The sequence below is a fragment of the Pleurodeles waltl genome, chromosome 6 (genome assembly GCF_031143425.1).
Source record: "Pleurodeles waltl isolate 20211129_DDA chromosome 6, aPleWal1.hap1.20221129, whole genome shotgun sequence".
Classification (NCBI taxonomy): domain Eukaryota; kingdom Metazoa; phylum Chordata; class Amphibia; order Caudata; family Salamandridae; genus Pleurodeles; species Pleurodeles waltl.
In genome coordinates, this window is record NC_090445.1 from 1686292156 (window position 1) to 1686310578 (window position 18423).

Sequence of the window (18423 nt, forward strand, 5' to 3'; positions counted from 1 at the left end):
TAATCAGTAAAAAAACAACATCCTATTAGCAGGACAAGAATGTAGGAGAAAGAACTCATTAAAGAAGTTATCTGAAATCTGAGTTTGACACTGCAGTGCTTTGTTCAGCATGTTATCAGGACATGAAGGGCTGCAGTAGAATATAAAACAATGAGTTACTTACCGGTAATGCTAGCTTAGTTAAGGGTTCGTTCTCTGCAAATCAAATTCAAGACTTGTGTTGGCAAGGCTGGTGACTAACCCTCATAAATAGAAAGGGATTGTTCTCTATGAGCATCCTTCTGTGATTTTTGTCAACAGTATTAGAGTGATTTGTGTATTTTGGCTTTTCTCTTAAAAATTGTACAGAGCTGGAATGCAGCTCAGCGAAATTTAGAAGGTGCAATATCAGGCCTTCCCAATACATTTGTTTTATTTTATCGCTAAAAGTAGTATATTATTTTTAGAATGTGTTTATCTAAAGAGCATAATAGATAGCATTTTAATATATAAGATATACAGGGGAAAGAAGTGCTATTGACAGGCATGAAGCACTTCCCATGTTTTGTGTGAGGCATTGTCCAGCCCTTTGCCTCCCAAAAATTATAACACTACATTTCGGTATCACCTTCTTTACAACAATTTCACTCACTGGCTTCAAAATTAAAAAGATTCAAATACAATTGCGATTGTGTAGGTAATTTGCCCGTTCTGCAGTGTCACCCTAGATCTTCCCCTTTTCTCTGACCCTATATTTTTGCTGGCTGTAGAACTCCGTGCACTTTATCCCTCTAACCCAGTGTCTGTGCGCCCCCTTTAAGAATGATGATATTTGCATATCCATAAATAAGCATATTTACTTTATCTAAAAGTTCATAATGTATGGTACAAAGTGTACACAGTGCCTGTAAGTTAAATATCTCTGGTGGAGTGCAGCACCCATTGTGCAACCCACTGCGGAGACAATGCACACGTGACTGCAGGCCTACCATTTGTATCCTGGCTGTTGCAGTTTTAAACTGCAAATTTGACTGGTCAAAATAACCCCTACTGACAAGTCAACACCTTCCTTTTAAATATTTATGAGCCACTCCTATGTAGAACTACTGTCCATGAGTCAGGGTGCATCGTACTTAAAAGTAGAACATGTAGGAATTTAATTTTAAACATGACTTTACAGTGAAAAATGCCAAACTCTATTTTCACTGTAGCAAGGCTGCTGTCCCACAGGAAAACGCTGAATTACACTATTTTTTTTAATAATGCTAATTTAGGCTAGGAAACAGCTAGAAAAATAAGTAAACAACTATTTTTAATAGTTATTAAAAATCCAAATGAATGGGGAAGTAGGGTCTCTGATAAATATTAAGGAAAGGGTACTTTTAAGCAGTTACTTTTTTCCTGCCTAAAGCCTCTGGAGGCCCATTTGCATTTGTTCTCCCAGTTATTCCAGCCAGTAATTAGCACTGAAATGGGTGGGAAATGCCTCTCAAGAGCACACAAAAGGCTGACCTGAATTGGTAGATATGACCCCTCTGACTGTGACAGAAAATTTAGGATTGGGATGTAAGTATCCTTTTTGACATCAGTGTGTCAAATCCAACTTGAATGTCAAACCCTACTCGACAGGTCTGCCGGGGTTTTATACATAATACTTTGTTTGCACTTCAAGGGACGAGAACAGGATGCCAAAAACAATGCTTGCACTGTCTAGTTGCTGGAAAGCCCTGCTTTGTTCCACCATACTTCTGTTCCTAGGAGTATTGGGTCAGGGCCAGTGGAAGTATGCAGCGGGACCAAATTATGAAGCAGGGTTGATTAACTTAAGCACCAAGAAAAGGCAAGATATGCAACCTTATGTGGCACATTCTGTGATAGCATTACTTTATACTTTTGTATTTTCTTCTCATGCTAACACTGTCTGGGCAATGGTTTTACCTCATCAGAACCAGTTTAACATCCACATATAGTAATAAGAAACTGAAATATGACCTGTCAAACTTTGCATACGGCCTTCCACTGCACATGAGCATGGGTCACTATGATTTTAGTGGCGTTTGATCTGTTTGAGCTAGAAACAAATTTCTGTGTTAAAATCTGCAGATTATAAGCAAAAGGTGGATTATGTTGCAAATGCCACATTTCCATAGCTATGCCGAAACCACAGCAGCCACAGATTTAGATGATTCCATTTACCCTGTATTGTTGGTATAGTGACTGTTTCAATCTGGATTTTAGAGTTAGATGTGGTAGAGTTCTGGGATTACAATAATGCACTTTTCCACACACATCTTAGTTGCCAGAGCTCAACTTTAGTGTTGCTGAAGACTTTCACCATCTTTAAAATACCCAAAGTGGACGTGGTTGGCCCCAGGAATTAATACCCCATTGCATGCCCAAGAGTCAGTCCCAACCACCAGCTCGTGCTAGGCATAAATGTGGCATCTCCAGGCAACCACTTCAGAACTGTCCTGGAGCTGAGGAAGATCAGAAGAGGATAAACTTGCTGTCTGCAGCCAGACAAGAGCCCTGAAATGCTCTCTCTTGTACCCAGGACAAAGAAGTGGACTCCAAGGTCATAAGACTGACCTCCAGTAAAAACTACAGGGACACAACAAGCTACAAGAGGTCTTTGCCTGCAGCTGCTCAGTGGCAACTGGATCTGGACTGGACCCTGCTGTTTTCCCCCTGCCTGACACCCTGGGAGTCTCTAAGTGCCATGTTCTGAGTTCCCAGGGGCTTCAGAAGACTTCTGTGGTGGATTTGGACTTAAAGGACTAGGTAAAATATTTGACCAGGGTAAGCCTGTTTGGTATATCCGACCTGCACTTGATCTGACCCTATTCCTACTTAAAAATGCATCTCTCTTGTTCCTCTTATAGGATTTGTATCACTTTGGTGTCATTGTGTTTATTACATTTTGGTCTATGTTTCAAATTTGGTTTGGAATTTTTATTGTTTGGCTTTTTAATTTAGTACGGTTTTGGTACTGCATAAATACTTTACATATTGCCCTAACTTAAGCCTGTCTGCTGTATGCCAACTATAACCTCTGATGGATACTGAACTCCAACGGTGCCCTCTTCCTTTTATTGCACTGAGATACTCATTCACGTTTTCTTACGCATTTTCAACAACAAAAACGCTCATAGTCACCCAGGTCTGACCCTTTTGCTGTTCATAGTCTCTGGAAAAGAATTATGAATGTCATGACGATTTTCGTGCCTGTTGTTGCTTACAGCACCTGCACCTCGCCCCCTTTAACGTTTTGTGGTTGATTATTAACTGAAGGTCTCTGCCCGTTAACAATGAATAGAGCCTGCTTTGTATCTGAAACCCACTCTCAACGCCTCTCGAAATATGTGACAGGGACGTCTAAATTATGTGGCAAGAAAAGGCAAACAGGAAGAAGATAAATGGAAGTGCTTCAGTTACATGAAGGGCCACTGGAATTATGTGGCAGGAAAGGAACAAATGAGGCAGGGGTGACGAATTTATGGGGCACAAATAGTCCAATTGGGCATTAACAATGCCAATAGCTCTAACTCTCACAAATGTGAGACCTATTGCATTGCAAATTCTTGTTTTTTAATGCTAAGTAAGATGCCCATTGCAATGCACAGTGGCGGTGGGTTGGACTCAGGGTCTTGCACTGTGCTGCCCCTCACCCAACAAGATTGCAGCTCCTGCCCCCTTCTCTTTGCCATCCATTGGCCCCTTCATTACAGTCCTGTGTGGCTGTTGTTCTGACACTGCCCTGCCCACCTGCCCTGAACAGTTAGCTTGCTGCCCCATCCACCTCCTTCCTACCCTCTGATGTCCGAGCCCATGCACGAGCCCCTCCCTCCTGCGTGGTCCTGTGGGCACCCACTGCCCTCCATTTAGCTGGCTATCCCTGCCCACTCCTCCTGCCCTCCGCTGCTCAATTCTGTGCTCCGTCATTGCCCTCCTGCTTAGCTTGCTGCCCCTACGCTCCTTCCCCCTCCCCACCTGATGTCTGTATGCAAAACCCTTCTCCCTCCTTTTTGCCCACCATGTGCCAAGCACCTACCGCTGTCCCTCCTAAGTACTTCGAGTGCACAAGGGAGTCAACTGAGAGGCTGCTCCTGCTGGAAGTTCATGTTTTACTCAGAATGTCAGACTTCATTCTCATATGGCTGAGAACAGTGTGAATTTACAGAAAATATGCTCTTATTTTAGCTTCTGGAGCACTTACCATAACCTTATGAGAAAACAGTTGCCTTTTAACATTATTCATGAAATCCCAGCAGAAGGCTTTTTCACAAGGTAAAATCACCTTAGAACACACCACAAATCCAAAAATGAGCATGGTACCACCAACAAATGATTTATATTGTAACTAAAATTTGCTATTACACCTTATAAATTCTCCTTTTTGTGACCATCAAAACCTGCCATTCACTATATTGCATTTCAATGGGGTGCTATCATGTCTATTGGTCCCAAGTTGGCTGCCAGCACTTCCTGGTTGAAGTTGTTTAATAACTGCAAAACTACTGAACAGATTTACACCAAATAACAAAAAGCACAACTGGCACACCAAGATCTAGCCTCCTGCTAAATTTGGTGTAATTCTGTTCAACAATTCGAGCTGTAGTTGTGTCTCAACCTGAAACAAACTTTCAACACAGCAGCTGATCTGACTGTTGTATTAGTTTGAAAATTTTGTGAAGATTCGTACAACGGCACCCAAGTTACAGGCAAAAGAAAAAATGCTTTTACCTACGGAAACTGGATACTAACTATACTAACTATAACTATAACTACCTACTGGTGACCGCCATACATATATACATACACACAGTATTTTTAATGAGCTGTAATGCTAAAGAGTGTGTAAATGTTACTCCCCACCACACACACACACACACACCAAGGCATCAACGTAGTGGTTACATTACATCAACTAAAGTAAGTCATAAATATATTTTTTTTTTATTGAATTGAAATAAATTGAGAATAAGGGTAAAAGAAATACTTCAAAAGGTGAAAAACATTTTACTAACAAACTTAGATAAAAAATGAAAAGGAAGACTAATTAAAAAATAACATATTTCATAAGAGAAGAAGAGACATTTTGATAATATAAATCAAATTACATTACAAATTGATCTTGAAGGTCTTTTCCCTAACAGATATATATTTACAATAATCTACTTTAATGTAGGTATTTTTGTTATTTGCAAGTATTATAAAATATGTAAGCATCAGTTAATTAAAAGTATTAACTAAAAATAACTACATTCCTCAGGATAAGGGTTAGGACTGGGGATATAATTAGAAAGACAAAAGCAATTAAAATAAAATACATTAGTGATAGGGTTAATATTAGGGTTAAGTAAAGGACAACTAAAAATTATATTAAAAAAGGATAAAAAGTAGACTAATGAAAGTTCAAAAATAATTTACATTATTAAAAATAAAGGTTTAAATTAAGAACTAGGATTACAGTAAGAAAAATAATAAAGTGAATACATAAAAAATCTATAATTAAAGTGTTAGGGAAGTATTAGGGTTAGATGAAGTATAATAAAGTTTAAAACACAAAAAAGAACAGGGATACAATTACAGGTAAGAATGAAATAACTAAGTAATACATTAATAAATATGAATTAATAAATAATATTTCTTTAGAAAAAGTTGAGTTAGATGTAAAATTGAGGTAGTGTGGTCAAGGTAGAGTGAAGTAATACCAATAGTTAGTTTGGTTTAGTGGTGCAATACGTAATAAAATAAAATTATCAAGAGAGCACAACTGTCTGTTAGAGTGAATAGATAGTGCAGCTATACCATATATAACCATCTCCAGACCAGCGGCCGCCATTGTGCCTCCTTTGGGATTATGACCCCGCCTACCGCCATGGTTTTCGTGGCGTTCGTAACGTTACGAAAACCATGGGGGAAGGCCATATCAGTGACAGGGAATTCCTTTACTGTCACTGATAGGGGGCCCCCACCTCTCCAAAGACCCCCCCTCACCCCCTACCTCTCCAAACCTCCCCACCCCTGCTACATCCAAGCCCCCTTCACACACACACACATGCATACACACACTCATTCACACATACATACACGCATGCATACATCCAATCACACACACATCCGCACACACTTCCAAACATACACGCAGACACGCATTATGATTTCTCAACATACACGCACCCACACTTCCATACATTCACGCATGCAATCAACACTCAACACACACCCGCAATCACGCACACACATACTTGCACACTCCCCCACACCCACACACCCCACCCCACACCCCTCCCCTGTCGGAGACATGACTTACCTGGATCCAGGGGGTCTTCTGGCAGGAGACGGGATGGGGCGTTGCTACCGCCAACAGCGCCCGCCAGCAGAACACCGCCAGGCCATATTATTTCTCATAATACGGCTGGCTGAGGTCTACTGGCGTGGCGCTGCTGGTGGTAGCAGTGCCACCTTACCGCCATCCGCCAGTATGGCCACAGCCGGATTTTAGCCCTTCTTGTGGCGGAAATCCGGCTCTGGTCATAATATGGAGGAAGACTGGTAGCCGCAGCAACGGTCTTTTGGCAGCCGTCGCCGCGGCGGTAGGTGTTTTTTTACCACCAATGTTATAATGAGGGCCTTTGTCCTTTACTACCTCCATCTACCTGCAAATTCTTCACATCTTGAATCTCCTCTAGATTGGAGCTGTAAAGTTGAAACACCCCTCCTGGGCCAATATGGGGCGCATTGAATCAGGGATCTACCCTGAATATGACTTCATGGAGACCTACAAGGTGCCAACTTGGTACAGTGACATCAGCTTCCTGTCTTTTTTTCTGAGCCCTAAAAGTCATATATGAGACTGACCAAAATTATAATGTACCAAAACTAACTTAGGACGTAATTAAAGGTCACATGATCACACCTCAGAATGGGGAGGAGGGCTGAATCGATGAGAAATATGCAGGTAGCTAGTGTATCCACCGAAATTGTTACCGAAAGTGAGTATCTGTTTCGCTGTAGATTCTTCACCTCTTGAATAAATACTCAAGTAGTATTTCCACATTGGGTGGGTTCTGAGGAGATGATCAAACCAAGAAGTCCTACAACACAGATCGGGCAAAACATCCATCCCTGGAGATTTCATTTCAGAGTTGATGCACAAATACCTGTTGTAGGTGTGGAGCACGGTCCATGTTGCAGCCTATCAGATACGCAGGACAGGAACACCCCAAAACAACTCTGAAGGAACAATCTACACCCTGATGCGCTTAGAAGCAGCATACCAGATTCTGATGCACAGCATGATCAGCTGAAAATTGTCCACTTCTGAAATTACTTTCTTTTCCTGGACGTTAAGACCCCCAAGGCCAGACTCCATTTTCTGCCTTCTCATCTGCATGGCTACCTTTTGACATAGATGCTGTCTGTCTTTATCTTTCCAAGAACCTGTGAAGGTGTCAAGTCATCCATACAATAACATCTATAACACATGTAATTTGATATCCGCCTAGAACAAGTGCCTTATCTAAAGTTCAAGGTCAGATGGTGAAAATAACAAACGATGTAGTCTGAACTGACTTAATTTTACTATATTTGGTTATACTAGTGTGTCTTAAGACTAGCATATTAATGCATATAGGTTATGTCAGAAATTCCCCAAATATTCTCTAAGCGATATAAGATCGGTGGTCAACAGTATAAAAGGATCATGAAGTGGTCACTAAGGTGGGAAGGTCCTCCGCCCCCGGATTATCACACAAGATACTACCAGAAATCCTGGCAGAGACCTCCAGATTGCCGAACTGCAGCAGCATCCAGTCCTAGGCTGGGAGCTTATAAGGAACTAGGTATGAAAGGGAAGGAGCTGAACCCAGCCGATGCTTGTTTCCCTTTTCAAACCCTCTCCTGGTTACTGATAATTACTTCTTCTTGTTGTAAACAGGTATGCAGTGCTCTAGATGCAAGTTAAACTACTCTATTGTCTCGAGGTATAGCGCATAGATGCAAGCTTTATGGTGGCAAACGTCATTTTGACTGTGGTAGAAACGTTTATAATATTCTTGTTTTTAGTAACACAAATCAGTTCTGTTTTGATAATATTCAAAGTGGATATTTTACATGTGAGAAGCAACAGGATGAGACTGTTTAAATAAAACACTTTTAAACAGAAAGTAACTTTCCTCCTAGTGAAGAACATTTGTATGATATTACAGGGACTGAAATTAGGTTTGACTTACCACTGCATCTGTGACCCCCCTTTCTTAGGGACTGTTAGTAACCCAGAAAGCATGGACAGCACATCGGCTATGTACTGTGTGGAATGGTGGGGGGCTATTACAACCTGTACTTTCGCGCCGAAGAGTTGATGAACTGCGTTGATGCATCCATGTGATGGAAAGTCAAACCTTGCAGAGCCAAGCTAAAACTTTATTTTATGCAACATGGCCAATGAAAAGCTGATCATAAACAAGTTACTCGCAAGTTGGGCCAGCGTAGAATTAAGACGGCATTGCGAGGATCCAAGCAGTGCAGTCTCCCCTCCTTCCTGGTGGGATAAGGACGCAGGTGCCAACCAAGAACGCTATCTTAAAGGCAAGCAGGTACAAAGGATAAACTGTGCATGGGCTTGAAAAGTCAACCAATGAGAACGTAACTATTGGGTTAAGGTTCAACTATGGCAAAAATCTAGGAGAAAGGGATGAAGAAGTGGTTCAATCCCTTAAAAAAAGCATAACAATGAGGCATGGAGAGAGACGGCTGATCAAGCAAACAAACAAAAAAACATCAGGTTGCCTAATAACTATTAACAGTGCCCACAACAAAGCCTTGCCAGGCTAAGGAAAGGAAGAAGAGCAACACATTGGCCAGACGTACCATGAAGGGGTCAATTTCCTCCTCTGTACATCAGGAAGTGAAACAGGACCAGCCTCCAGGATGAACGCATTTGGTAGCGAGATGACGTCCACCACCTCTGCACGCAAGTCAAAAGAGCTCAGATTGATGGCTCAATCTCCGGGAATGAAGGTGGAGGTGCTGGAAGTTCACAAGCAGGACCTGACCCTCCTAATGGGAGATGCATGCCGTTCTAAGCAGAAATGGAACAGGAGGGGGACAGGTGTGGCACATCCAAGTAGCACACCTTCTTTGGCAAACCTAGCACAATCAAGATCATCTGTGCACAGTCCTGATGCCGCTTTCACAGAACCTGAAGAATCAGAGGAAACACATAGTAAAGAAGGGAGGCCAACCTCAGTTTGAATGTGTCTCCCAGGGTACCCTGCAGTAGGAACAGAAGAGTGTGGTAGAGTGTGTTCTCATGAGTGGGAAAGAAGTTTACTGTTGTACTGCCCCAGAGGACGAACACACCTTGTGAAGGCCATATGTTGTTGAGTGAGATAATTGGTCCGCACGTTCAAGGAGCCACTCAGGTGGTTCACAGTCAGTCAGACATCATGAGCCAGAGTCCAAGATCACAACCTGAGCACCTTGGGACACAGGGAATGCCAGTGCTTTATTTGTAAATAAAAAAGTGCCGGTGCCCAAAGCCCTCCTCTTAAACACGCGGCTGCTGCAATTAAATGTGCGAAGACGGAATACTGAGGCAGTGTAATCCTGAAGCCATCTCGGGCCTCTTCAATCCACTTAAGCCACTCCCTGCCCCTTCAGCTCCCTCTTGCAGCTTTCTCTCATTGTGACGCTTTTTCTGTTTTTTTTTTCTTCCTGGGTCTTTCCCAAACGTGTCTTTTGCTCGGAGCAAATGCTTGAGGCAAAAGACTAAGCGCCGGCCCTCAAAAATAAGTGCTGGTGCTCAGCCCGGGAAACAACAAGCACAAATTATGCTAACCTGTTGTTCGTGTATCACATCACTGTAAAGTTGTCTGTTAGGATTCAAACTAACTAATCGCAGATGCAAGGCAGGAACACCAAATGTTGAGCAGTCTGATGTGTGATTTCTGCTCCGTGGGACACTACCGGCCTCTGATCTTCTATGCAATCAGATTAATGCCCCAACCAAGAGAAGGGGGATTGGCTACCACCGAAGATGGCAAGTAATGTGATCCATCACCAGCTACTACTGCAGAACTTTAGTCACTTTCTGGGAAAACGGAATGGTATTTGTCAGGACTTACAAGTGCTGGTGTCAATGCAAATGGAGGCCCTACTGGCGTGTGTATATTTGGGGAACCAGCAAGATGCCAGAAACACTAGCCAGGCTTATCACTCCAGAGTAGAATGACTTGTGTAAGGGAAAGTATCTTAAACTTCTTCTTGCAAAAGAAGGAATTCAGGACATCAAGGCCCGGAATGGGGGAATAACATCGTCTTTTTTTAGAACACGAAGTAGCATCCCAGCCAAGGTTCTCTGTGCTGGAGCAATTTCAATGGTATACCCTTGCACAACCAAACAAAAACCTCCTGCTGCAGAATGCAAGTACGGTTATCTGAGATGACAGAGACAACAGGAGGGGCTGGAGGAGGCAAATCCTGGAAGGAAAAGGCGTAACCTTGTTTGACAATATTGAATGGTTCATGGTGAAGGACTGAAAGTGTGTAAAGTCAAATGACAGCCGTCAATCTATAGACTATATAGGCCCCTCCAAGGGAAACTCAAAGCAGTTTTGAGAGATGGACTAGGGAGAAAGAAGAGGACTTCTGCTGCTGCCCCGATGACCCCTAGAGTCAATACAGCCTCTGTACCTGTGAAAACAATTGTTGATCTGCTAAATGTGCTGCCGGAAAAGCAGGCTGTGTGAATAATCTCTGAACTTGCTGTAGTGCTGATGAAACTGATGCTCAGTGGAAGCCAATCCCAAGGATCCTGCCATAGCCGACCTTGTTTGAAGCACTCCAGCACCAAGCCAGCCTTCGTGCTAAATAGGGAAGTTCTGTAAAAGGGCAAGTCTATAAGATTGGCCTGGACATCAACCAAGAAACCGGTGTCAAACATGAGAAACTTGGGGAATGCATCCAGACATGGTGGTTGATGGTAATAGAAAAGCCCATGGACCCTGACACCGAGTGCACTCTATCCAGCCCAGAGCGAAAGGTCTGCTTGGTTTTCTTGCCCATCAGGCACAACTTCTGCTAAATCATCACAAATGTGGTCAAGGAGGTTCAGAACTACGAATTGCAGCATTTCTCAAAGCATTGAAATAACAGGCAAGAAAAAAGTAATAGTCATGTAGTGAAGGGAAAGGCTATCTGAAAAGAACGCCTTCTTCCTCATTGTGTCAGTCCTTGTCAACCCCCTATTTATACCAAGAGGAAGCCTGAAGAAAAAGACTCTCAATGAAGGGCGTGCCATCAAACTTTCAGGTCTCCAGTCACCCCAGAATTGCAGCAGGTGAGCTGGCAGCTCTGCAAAGGATCAGAGGATGGGTTGCTACATGTGACAATGAGGGGATCCATAACCGTCTCGTTGCAGGGCAATAACAGCTCAACGACAGTGGATGTCGGCTGCAGAAATTCTGTGAGGAGGGTAACCTTGTTCTCCTCATGCAATGGTAATCCAGGGACCTCTGTGGCCATGTGCATCCTAGGTGTCAACGAGTCAACTTCCTCAGATGTGAGACCCGAACAACAATGAAAATCCACCTCAGGAGAGGTATCCAGTCCGCTGGCCTTCAGCACAGCCAGTGACCACCGTCTGTGACCGTAGGTGGGGGAGAAGATTGCACACCTCAATGCTCTCATCATCACCATGGTAGATGATAGTGGGCATCTGAAAGGGGCATGAGTCAGGTTCAAAATACTCAGGTCTTGTAAGTGGACTCTTTGCCTATCAGGTGCTGTACTTTGCACTGATTCGAAAGTGGTGCAGGTGGCGCTGAGGACGGCTGAAAAACAATCTACTCCCAACAGCTCCCCGATCAATGTCAACTCAGCGAGCTCTCAAGGCTTCATCTAGGACAAACGTCATCCTCCATCTAGGGTGCCGCATCATTAACACTGCTAAAGGAGTGCAACTCCAACTGAGACTTCCGAGAGGAAGCAAACAATTAATTGCGGAAGAAATTTTGAAAGGTGTGGTCCAGGCACCAGTAATCCCTAAACTGGATAAACCTGAATCGATGAAACAGCCCTGCATGGGCAATGTTTCCAAGATTGGGAACTCCAGCTCTTTTGCAATCTACGCAATTCCTCCCAAGGACTTAACTAAACAAAATTTGAAAAACCTACTGATCAAATGTCACCTCCTCCATTTACAGCCATACAAATTGTGCAGTCCCATCAAAGGCTCCAAACTGATTGAAATACAGTTACCTGCTCTGCTGGTTGCTTTCTACCTTCTCTTTATGCCCACTGACACCCTTTCGGTCTGGCCCCTGCTATAGAATACTTGCAAATAAATAGATAAATAATGTATCCAGGATCTGTCCTTTTCTGAGCCAGCAAGGGCAGTGCCAGGAGGACACCATGCCTTTGGAAATAAATCTTCACTGTTTTGGGGAAATCTTGCCAATTCATCTGCACTTCTGCTTCATAATGTGAAAGTTTTTAAAAGTATAAGGCACTGTTATCCTTTCAAAGGGTCAGTTCGGAATCAAGAATTAGTTTGCGGCATACCCTACATTGCTGTATCACTACCTATCGCAACACAGCATTTACCGGTCAATTCATGGTGATGATCTGTTTTATTGTTATATCTATTCACAATGATAGTATAGATTTTAAAATAAGGCTTACAGTACTCAAATGTTACTCACCTGAAGCCCCGGCTTGTTCATTTGTGATGACAAATTCATGGGTTCTCGCTCCAGAGCCTGCAGCATCCGGAACATGTCGACGGTCAGCTCACTGAACTTGACCTAGAACACAAGAAACTCCAATAGTTAGAAACAAAAAAGTAGTGGTCTGCAAGGTAAGGAAATAATTACAAAGAACAGGAATCAGGCAACCAACTGTGGAGGAACACAAAATAAAATCTAAGGCTCTCCAATAAGTAGAAGGGGTGACATCCAAACCGAGACAGCAAAATAGCCTAAGGGCACTTTATATTGTTTTAGGTTTGATGGGGAAAAGCATAAATGAGAATAAGGTAATAAGTAATGTTCGAGCCAACAAACACAGCGAACGAGAAAAAAAACAGCAGCCTTTTGAGTTAGAAAACAGAGCAGCAACAAGTATGTGATAACTGGAAACAGCTACAAAGCTACTGACAGGAAAAACAGTAATATTTGTACTACTCGAAGACTTGATTCTGGGTCTCACATACTGTTGCACTGAAACAATGTTGCAAATGGGGTCAATGGTCCATGAAAATGAGCACTAAGTTTAAAGAAAAAAAGAAAGAAATCAAAAATCTGCTTTGAGATCATTGGATTCTTCATTCCAGAAATGGAGACATTCTTCCCTTAAAACAAGGTGGCTTCATGCTAACAAGTACATCTGGATGAGGCGCTCTTAGGGTGGCTGACGATGTATGTTGTGTGCCACAAGGACTGCAAATAAGAAGCGTCTAACTCAGAAGGCTGCTGCCCAATGGACTCTTGGAGATCTGCTCAACAGGCTGTCCAAGGTTCTAGTCTTTGTAGTGCATCCGTGACACGGATCATGCACAGTGTGCATGTTCAAGACCTCTTTGTGTTGGAGCACTGATATAGCGGTTCATACCCTATTGTGGGGTGCCAAAAGCGCATTACTGAATGGTTAGCACACCTCACTGTAGTGAAGTGTGGGGCTGGCAGAGTATTGCATTTGTTGTGATCCGATGTGGGAGGAGTTTTGATGTTGCGCATGAGTGACCAGAGAGGTGCTCTTGTCTTGTCGTTTGGCGCGGTGCCTAGCAATGTGATGGATTAGGAGGTGTGAGTGATAGATTCACAAATTATAATTATAATTAGCTGTCAGTTATAATTTCCAATGCAGGTCAACCTGCTGTGTTTCATGATTTCTAATATGCTTTCAGTTCACATCCTAAGCAGCAATGCTGCTGTAACCCGCTGCAGCCATGTTTTCTTGCTCCTGTTTACTTTGCCTACTAGGTGTGTCACACCTAGGCGCTAGAGATGTCAAACGTGCAAAAAAGCTTGCTCAGATGAAATGGTTTACATTTTTGTTTTTTGTGAAGACTATCCGTGAATTCCCATGAATTTGGTCAGTCACCCGCCTGTACACTTGGGAAAAAATGTAGCCATGTGATTCTTACAAGAAACTATGGCCCTCATTTCAACTTTGGTGGGCGGAAACTGCCACCCGCCAAGTTGAAACCGCCGGGCGGCCGCCGATGCAGCTGCACTCCAGTGGGGCCTATTTCGAGATCCCCGCTGGGCCGCAACACGGAAGCCGGCTCCAAATGGAGCCGGAGGTGTTGTGGCTGTGCGACGGGTGCAGTTGCTATGCAGACAGTGAAAAGCTCCATGGGGCCGTGGCAGGGGGCCCGCAACTCCCCTTTACACCAGCCTTTTCATGGTGGTTCATACCACCATGAAACGGCTGGCGGGAGGGGGACTCGTAATCCCATGGGCAGAGCTGGATTACAACCGCCGGGACAAAAGTGGCGGGAAACCGCCGGTCCGACCGCAGCGCTTCTACTGCGGTTGTAATGCCAAAGTTTGTACCGCCAGCCTGTCGGTGGTTTAAATTCCAAAGACCACCAGGGTTGTAATGAGGGCCTATATGTGTAGAAATCTGGGTCCATCCCCTGTCCACAAAGAGTCTGGCTCCACTGCTGCTAGTTGGTGGGTTGCTGGGTTGCTGGGCATTTTTGTGAACCACAAACTATTAACCGTTGCAAAAAACACTTTAAAGACTCAACCGAACATGAGACAGAGATTTCTTTGAAATAACGTTCACATAACCCTACCCTTGAGTAAGAGGTGTCTCACCTACTCGTACAGTCAGAACCTAAATCTAATTTTCACCCTGATCTCAAATCTCTTTGTATTGTTCTTCTGCGCCATGTACCTGCCGGACACCATTTTTATCAGCATCTCTTACAACACTACAAATTCATTTTTCCCTCTTCTTTTCTCCCAAATCAACCTAGATCCCTCAACCTGCAGTCAGAAAATCTGCTTGGACATAATAAGGTGGAGTCCTAGCAATGGGGTAAGGGAAGGAGAAATCAACCTGCCTGCTTTATACATCAAGGAAAGTTGAAACGAGCCGACTAAGAACTAAGAACTTCCAAACCCACAAACTGGAGGCGGACACTGAAGAGCATTTCACAGCATATCCGGCACTGGCAATCTTCCCATTATATTGCTGCCTCGGCATCTCATGAGGCATACACCTATTACAGAAATGTCCCTAAGCATCGCCATGATCTCTGTGCATTCACCAAGAATAGGAAATTGGCTGTCAGTGCAATCAATTATTTCCTAAGAAATCATGTAATCCTAAGGTCATGAATAGGCATCACCCAGCCAACATATTCATGATCACTAATTGTTCAATACAACCCTGTATTATGAAAAGTCTTTAAGAAGTCCTTAGACAGCTAAAGACGAAGATCCAACTTTTCCTGTATGGCCAAGGTCTACCAGACAATTACCAAACACACTGCTTCCCTGAGAATAGTATTGCCTCCTCCGTGACTTACAGCGCGGGTTCAACCACCACACATTGTTTATGATGCATCTGGCCCAGGACCAGTTGCACATGGATGCTCCTGAATCTCCCAACTGCATTCAACACTCCTGGACCTGCTGGCAACTAACTTTAGTGTTGGGATAAAGGATCCAACTCCTTCTCATGAAACAGATCTTACCTGGTAAAATGTAGCTACAATCACTTCACTTACATCACCTGTGAGTTCCTATAAGCACAAGGTTTGTCACTCATCTGTTCAGTATCTACATGGTACCCCCTATATTTTCAAAAGCTTAAAGGTGGGTTATCGTATTCAGGGATACACATAGGTTGTATATGTTCATATACATAAGTCACTAACGTCAAACTTTCCAAAGAAGCAAGATGACTGGAGACAAGTCAAGGAGTGTAACGTAAGCACCCAAACTGTAAACACAATGGCTCTTGTTGCAGTGTCTTGAAAACCAGGATCATGCCATTAAGCTGAGAAAACCTGCCACGCTCCCATTTCACCGGCAACCCTCTATTGGCCTGCTGCTCTCTCTTTCCAAAAAGCCTGTGAATTGAAGGTCACTTTTAACAAATACAAGTCAATGAGTACAGAAGAATAACATCACTAAATAAGGCTTCCAACTTCAATGCTACGAGGAATCCTGTCCTAGAAACTCCAGTCTGAAAGGATCATCCTTATGCAAAGCATTGTGATTGTGCGGATTGACCCCTGTGATGGTACCTACATCTGCACAGCATCAAAGATGATGGATGTGTCCCAAAACTGTAAAAAACCCTTGCAACCCACCTCATTCTAGGTCTGTAGAGAAATGATCGAATCTCATTTGTGTCAATGTCAGTCCACTGATTGCCCTATTAACTATTAAACACTGCAAAGTTCTCTGAAGTGACATTAGGTCAACAAAAAGGCTTTACATAAGCAATGCATAAAAATACATATAAAACTTATGGGCACCTCTGGCTTTGCTAGATATTCTATGTTTAAAAACAACATCAATTTCTAAACCAGAGGCTGTGTTCAGCTTCAACAAACTCAGTGCTTAATTTGCAAACGAATAAGTGCAGATGCCCAATGGTTTGCTCAGTAGCCCATAGCCGGCCCCGTCAGAGGTCAGGATGCTGATTTCAAAGTCTATGTAGTTTTCATTCCACCTCATGCTTCTTTAATCCACCACTAGACATTCCCTGCTTCTTTAGCTCACTCCTGCATGTTCTTTTTCAGTGCTTTCTCCCTTTCTTGCTGATTTTCCATTTTTCTCTATCCCCGTTTTTGTTTTTTCAAAGTTTGTTGAGGAAAAACGAGTGTCGTGGGTCCCACCTGCAGACACTAGCTTAAAATATGCACTGCTTGCATCCTAGAGAGGTGGCTATCGTTCTAAGCTGCGGCTCATTCAGCTGAAAATTCTCCGCATCACCTACTATCGCAGGAGCCAGTTACATCCAATGGGGAGGGCCCCGCGCCCTTGATGCCTGCAGCGTGGAGGGGTGAGGGAATGTTCATGCACACTCTATGGGATTTCCTCCCACCCCATCAAATGATATGGGGGGGCTATTGTTATGGAAATGGAAGCCATCTTAGAAGTAGTCATCCCCAGCCCGCTGCTATTCATCCTCCTGGGAATCCCGTGTGACGCGGACCTTCTGTGTGCTCAAGTCCTCCCTGTCACATGGGATTAATGCTCGCAAAAAGAGATACTGCCCACTTGTGGAGACGGACAAAGGCACCGACTATAACGCAACGGCACACAGGCATGGAGATGCTTATGGAGGCGGAGAGAGTGGGTTATACGGGTAGCGGGTGCCCCAAAGAATTCAACAGAGTATGCGGCAAATGGAAGGAATTCTATGGACTTGGGTAGAGGAATGAACCACCAGTACCCCAAAGCCCCATGCTCAAGAAATGCCCAAGAGTCAAATGTCCATATAACTGGAAGTGCAATTAAGTTATAATGAAGTACACAAGGGACAGCAGTGGAAGGGGCAGGGGATTCCAATGATTCTAATCGAGCCCATATCCCCCCCCCAGCGCCTTAAGACCCTCACGGGTGAGTAGTGCACTTTACAAATGCCTTGATTGGTTGATTTCATATGGTTGTTGAGTACTGAGCCCTTGGCCAGGTTACTCAGTGGCATGTTACAATAAAGTTGATGTCGACTGTTCAAGGTTGGAAATCTGATGTAAAAAATATACATATTTATTTTAACAGAAAGTAAGCTCTGTTCAAATTTCACACTCCTAATCTAATAAACTTCCCAACCTAACATTAACACAACATAACCTCAAGACTTTGAAACTGTCACTTCTAAATTCAAAAACTCAACAGTGATAGTTCTAAAAAAAAAATAAGTATTCTAAATTTTGACTAAGCAAGGCTTCAAAAAAGAGGATGGGAGGGATAGGGAAAAATAGATGCATGGAGATTCCTCCAAAGGAAAGTAAGAGAGAAGAAGAGGACCAAGAAAAAAACTAAAGAAAATACAATATAAAAACGAAAATATGACAGTAACAAAGAGAAAAAAATCAAAGTAAAGAGGAAAAGAAGTAAAAATTGAGATGGTAAATTGAAGGTAAAACATCAAAGCTAAGAGATATGCTGGTAAAACAGGTTATTTTGAAATTGTCCTTCTCTCTGTGGCTCTTCCAAACATAAACTAGCCAGCCCTTGCATCTGGTTTGTCAGGCAGCCTCACCTGATTGTTGCAGTTCCCAATAATCAGTGCATCGGCCAGGGTCAGCTGGCCAACAATCATTCCCTGCTCCAGCATTGGGCTGCCTCCTTCTATCAGCCGATTTGCAATAATAACGATGGTGTTGTCATCATTTAAAACCATGACTGGGTCAGCCTGAAAGCAGAAAGCCACAATGATGTTTATGTTAACCAAAACATTAAGCACTGA

General features: G+C 43.2%; 1 protein-coding gene across 3 annotated transcripts in view; it reads right to left on the bottom strand.

The window, feature by feature from the left end:
- SCAI (suppressor of cancer cell invasion) overlaps nt 1-18423 on the bottom strand; it is a 538528-nt gene that overhangs the window by 107035 nt on the left and 413070 nt on the right. For all 3 annotated transcript variants that reach the window (XM_069241740.1, XM_069241742.1, XM_069241741.1), the window contains 2 exons: nt 18217-18369; nt 12687-12788 (listed from right to left, as the gene is read on the bottom strand). In XM_069241740.1, coding sequence (XP_069097841.1) covers nt 12687-12788; nt 18217-18369 — 255 coding nt within the window. The remainder of the gene's footprint in view (nt 1-12686; nt 12789-18216; nt 18370-18423) is intronic.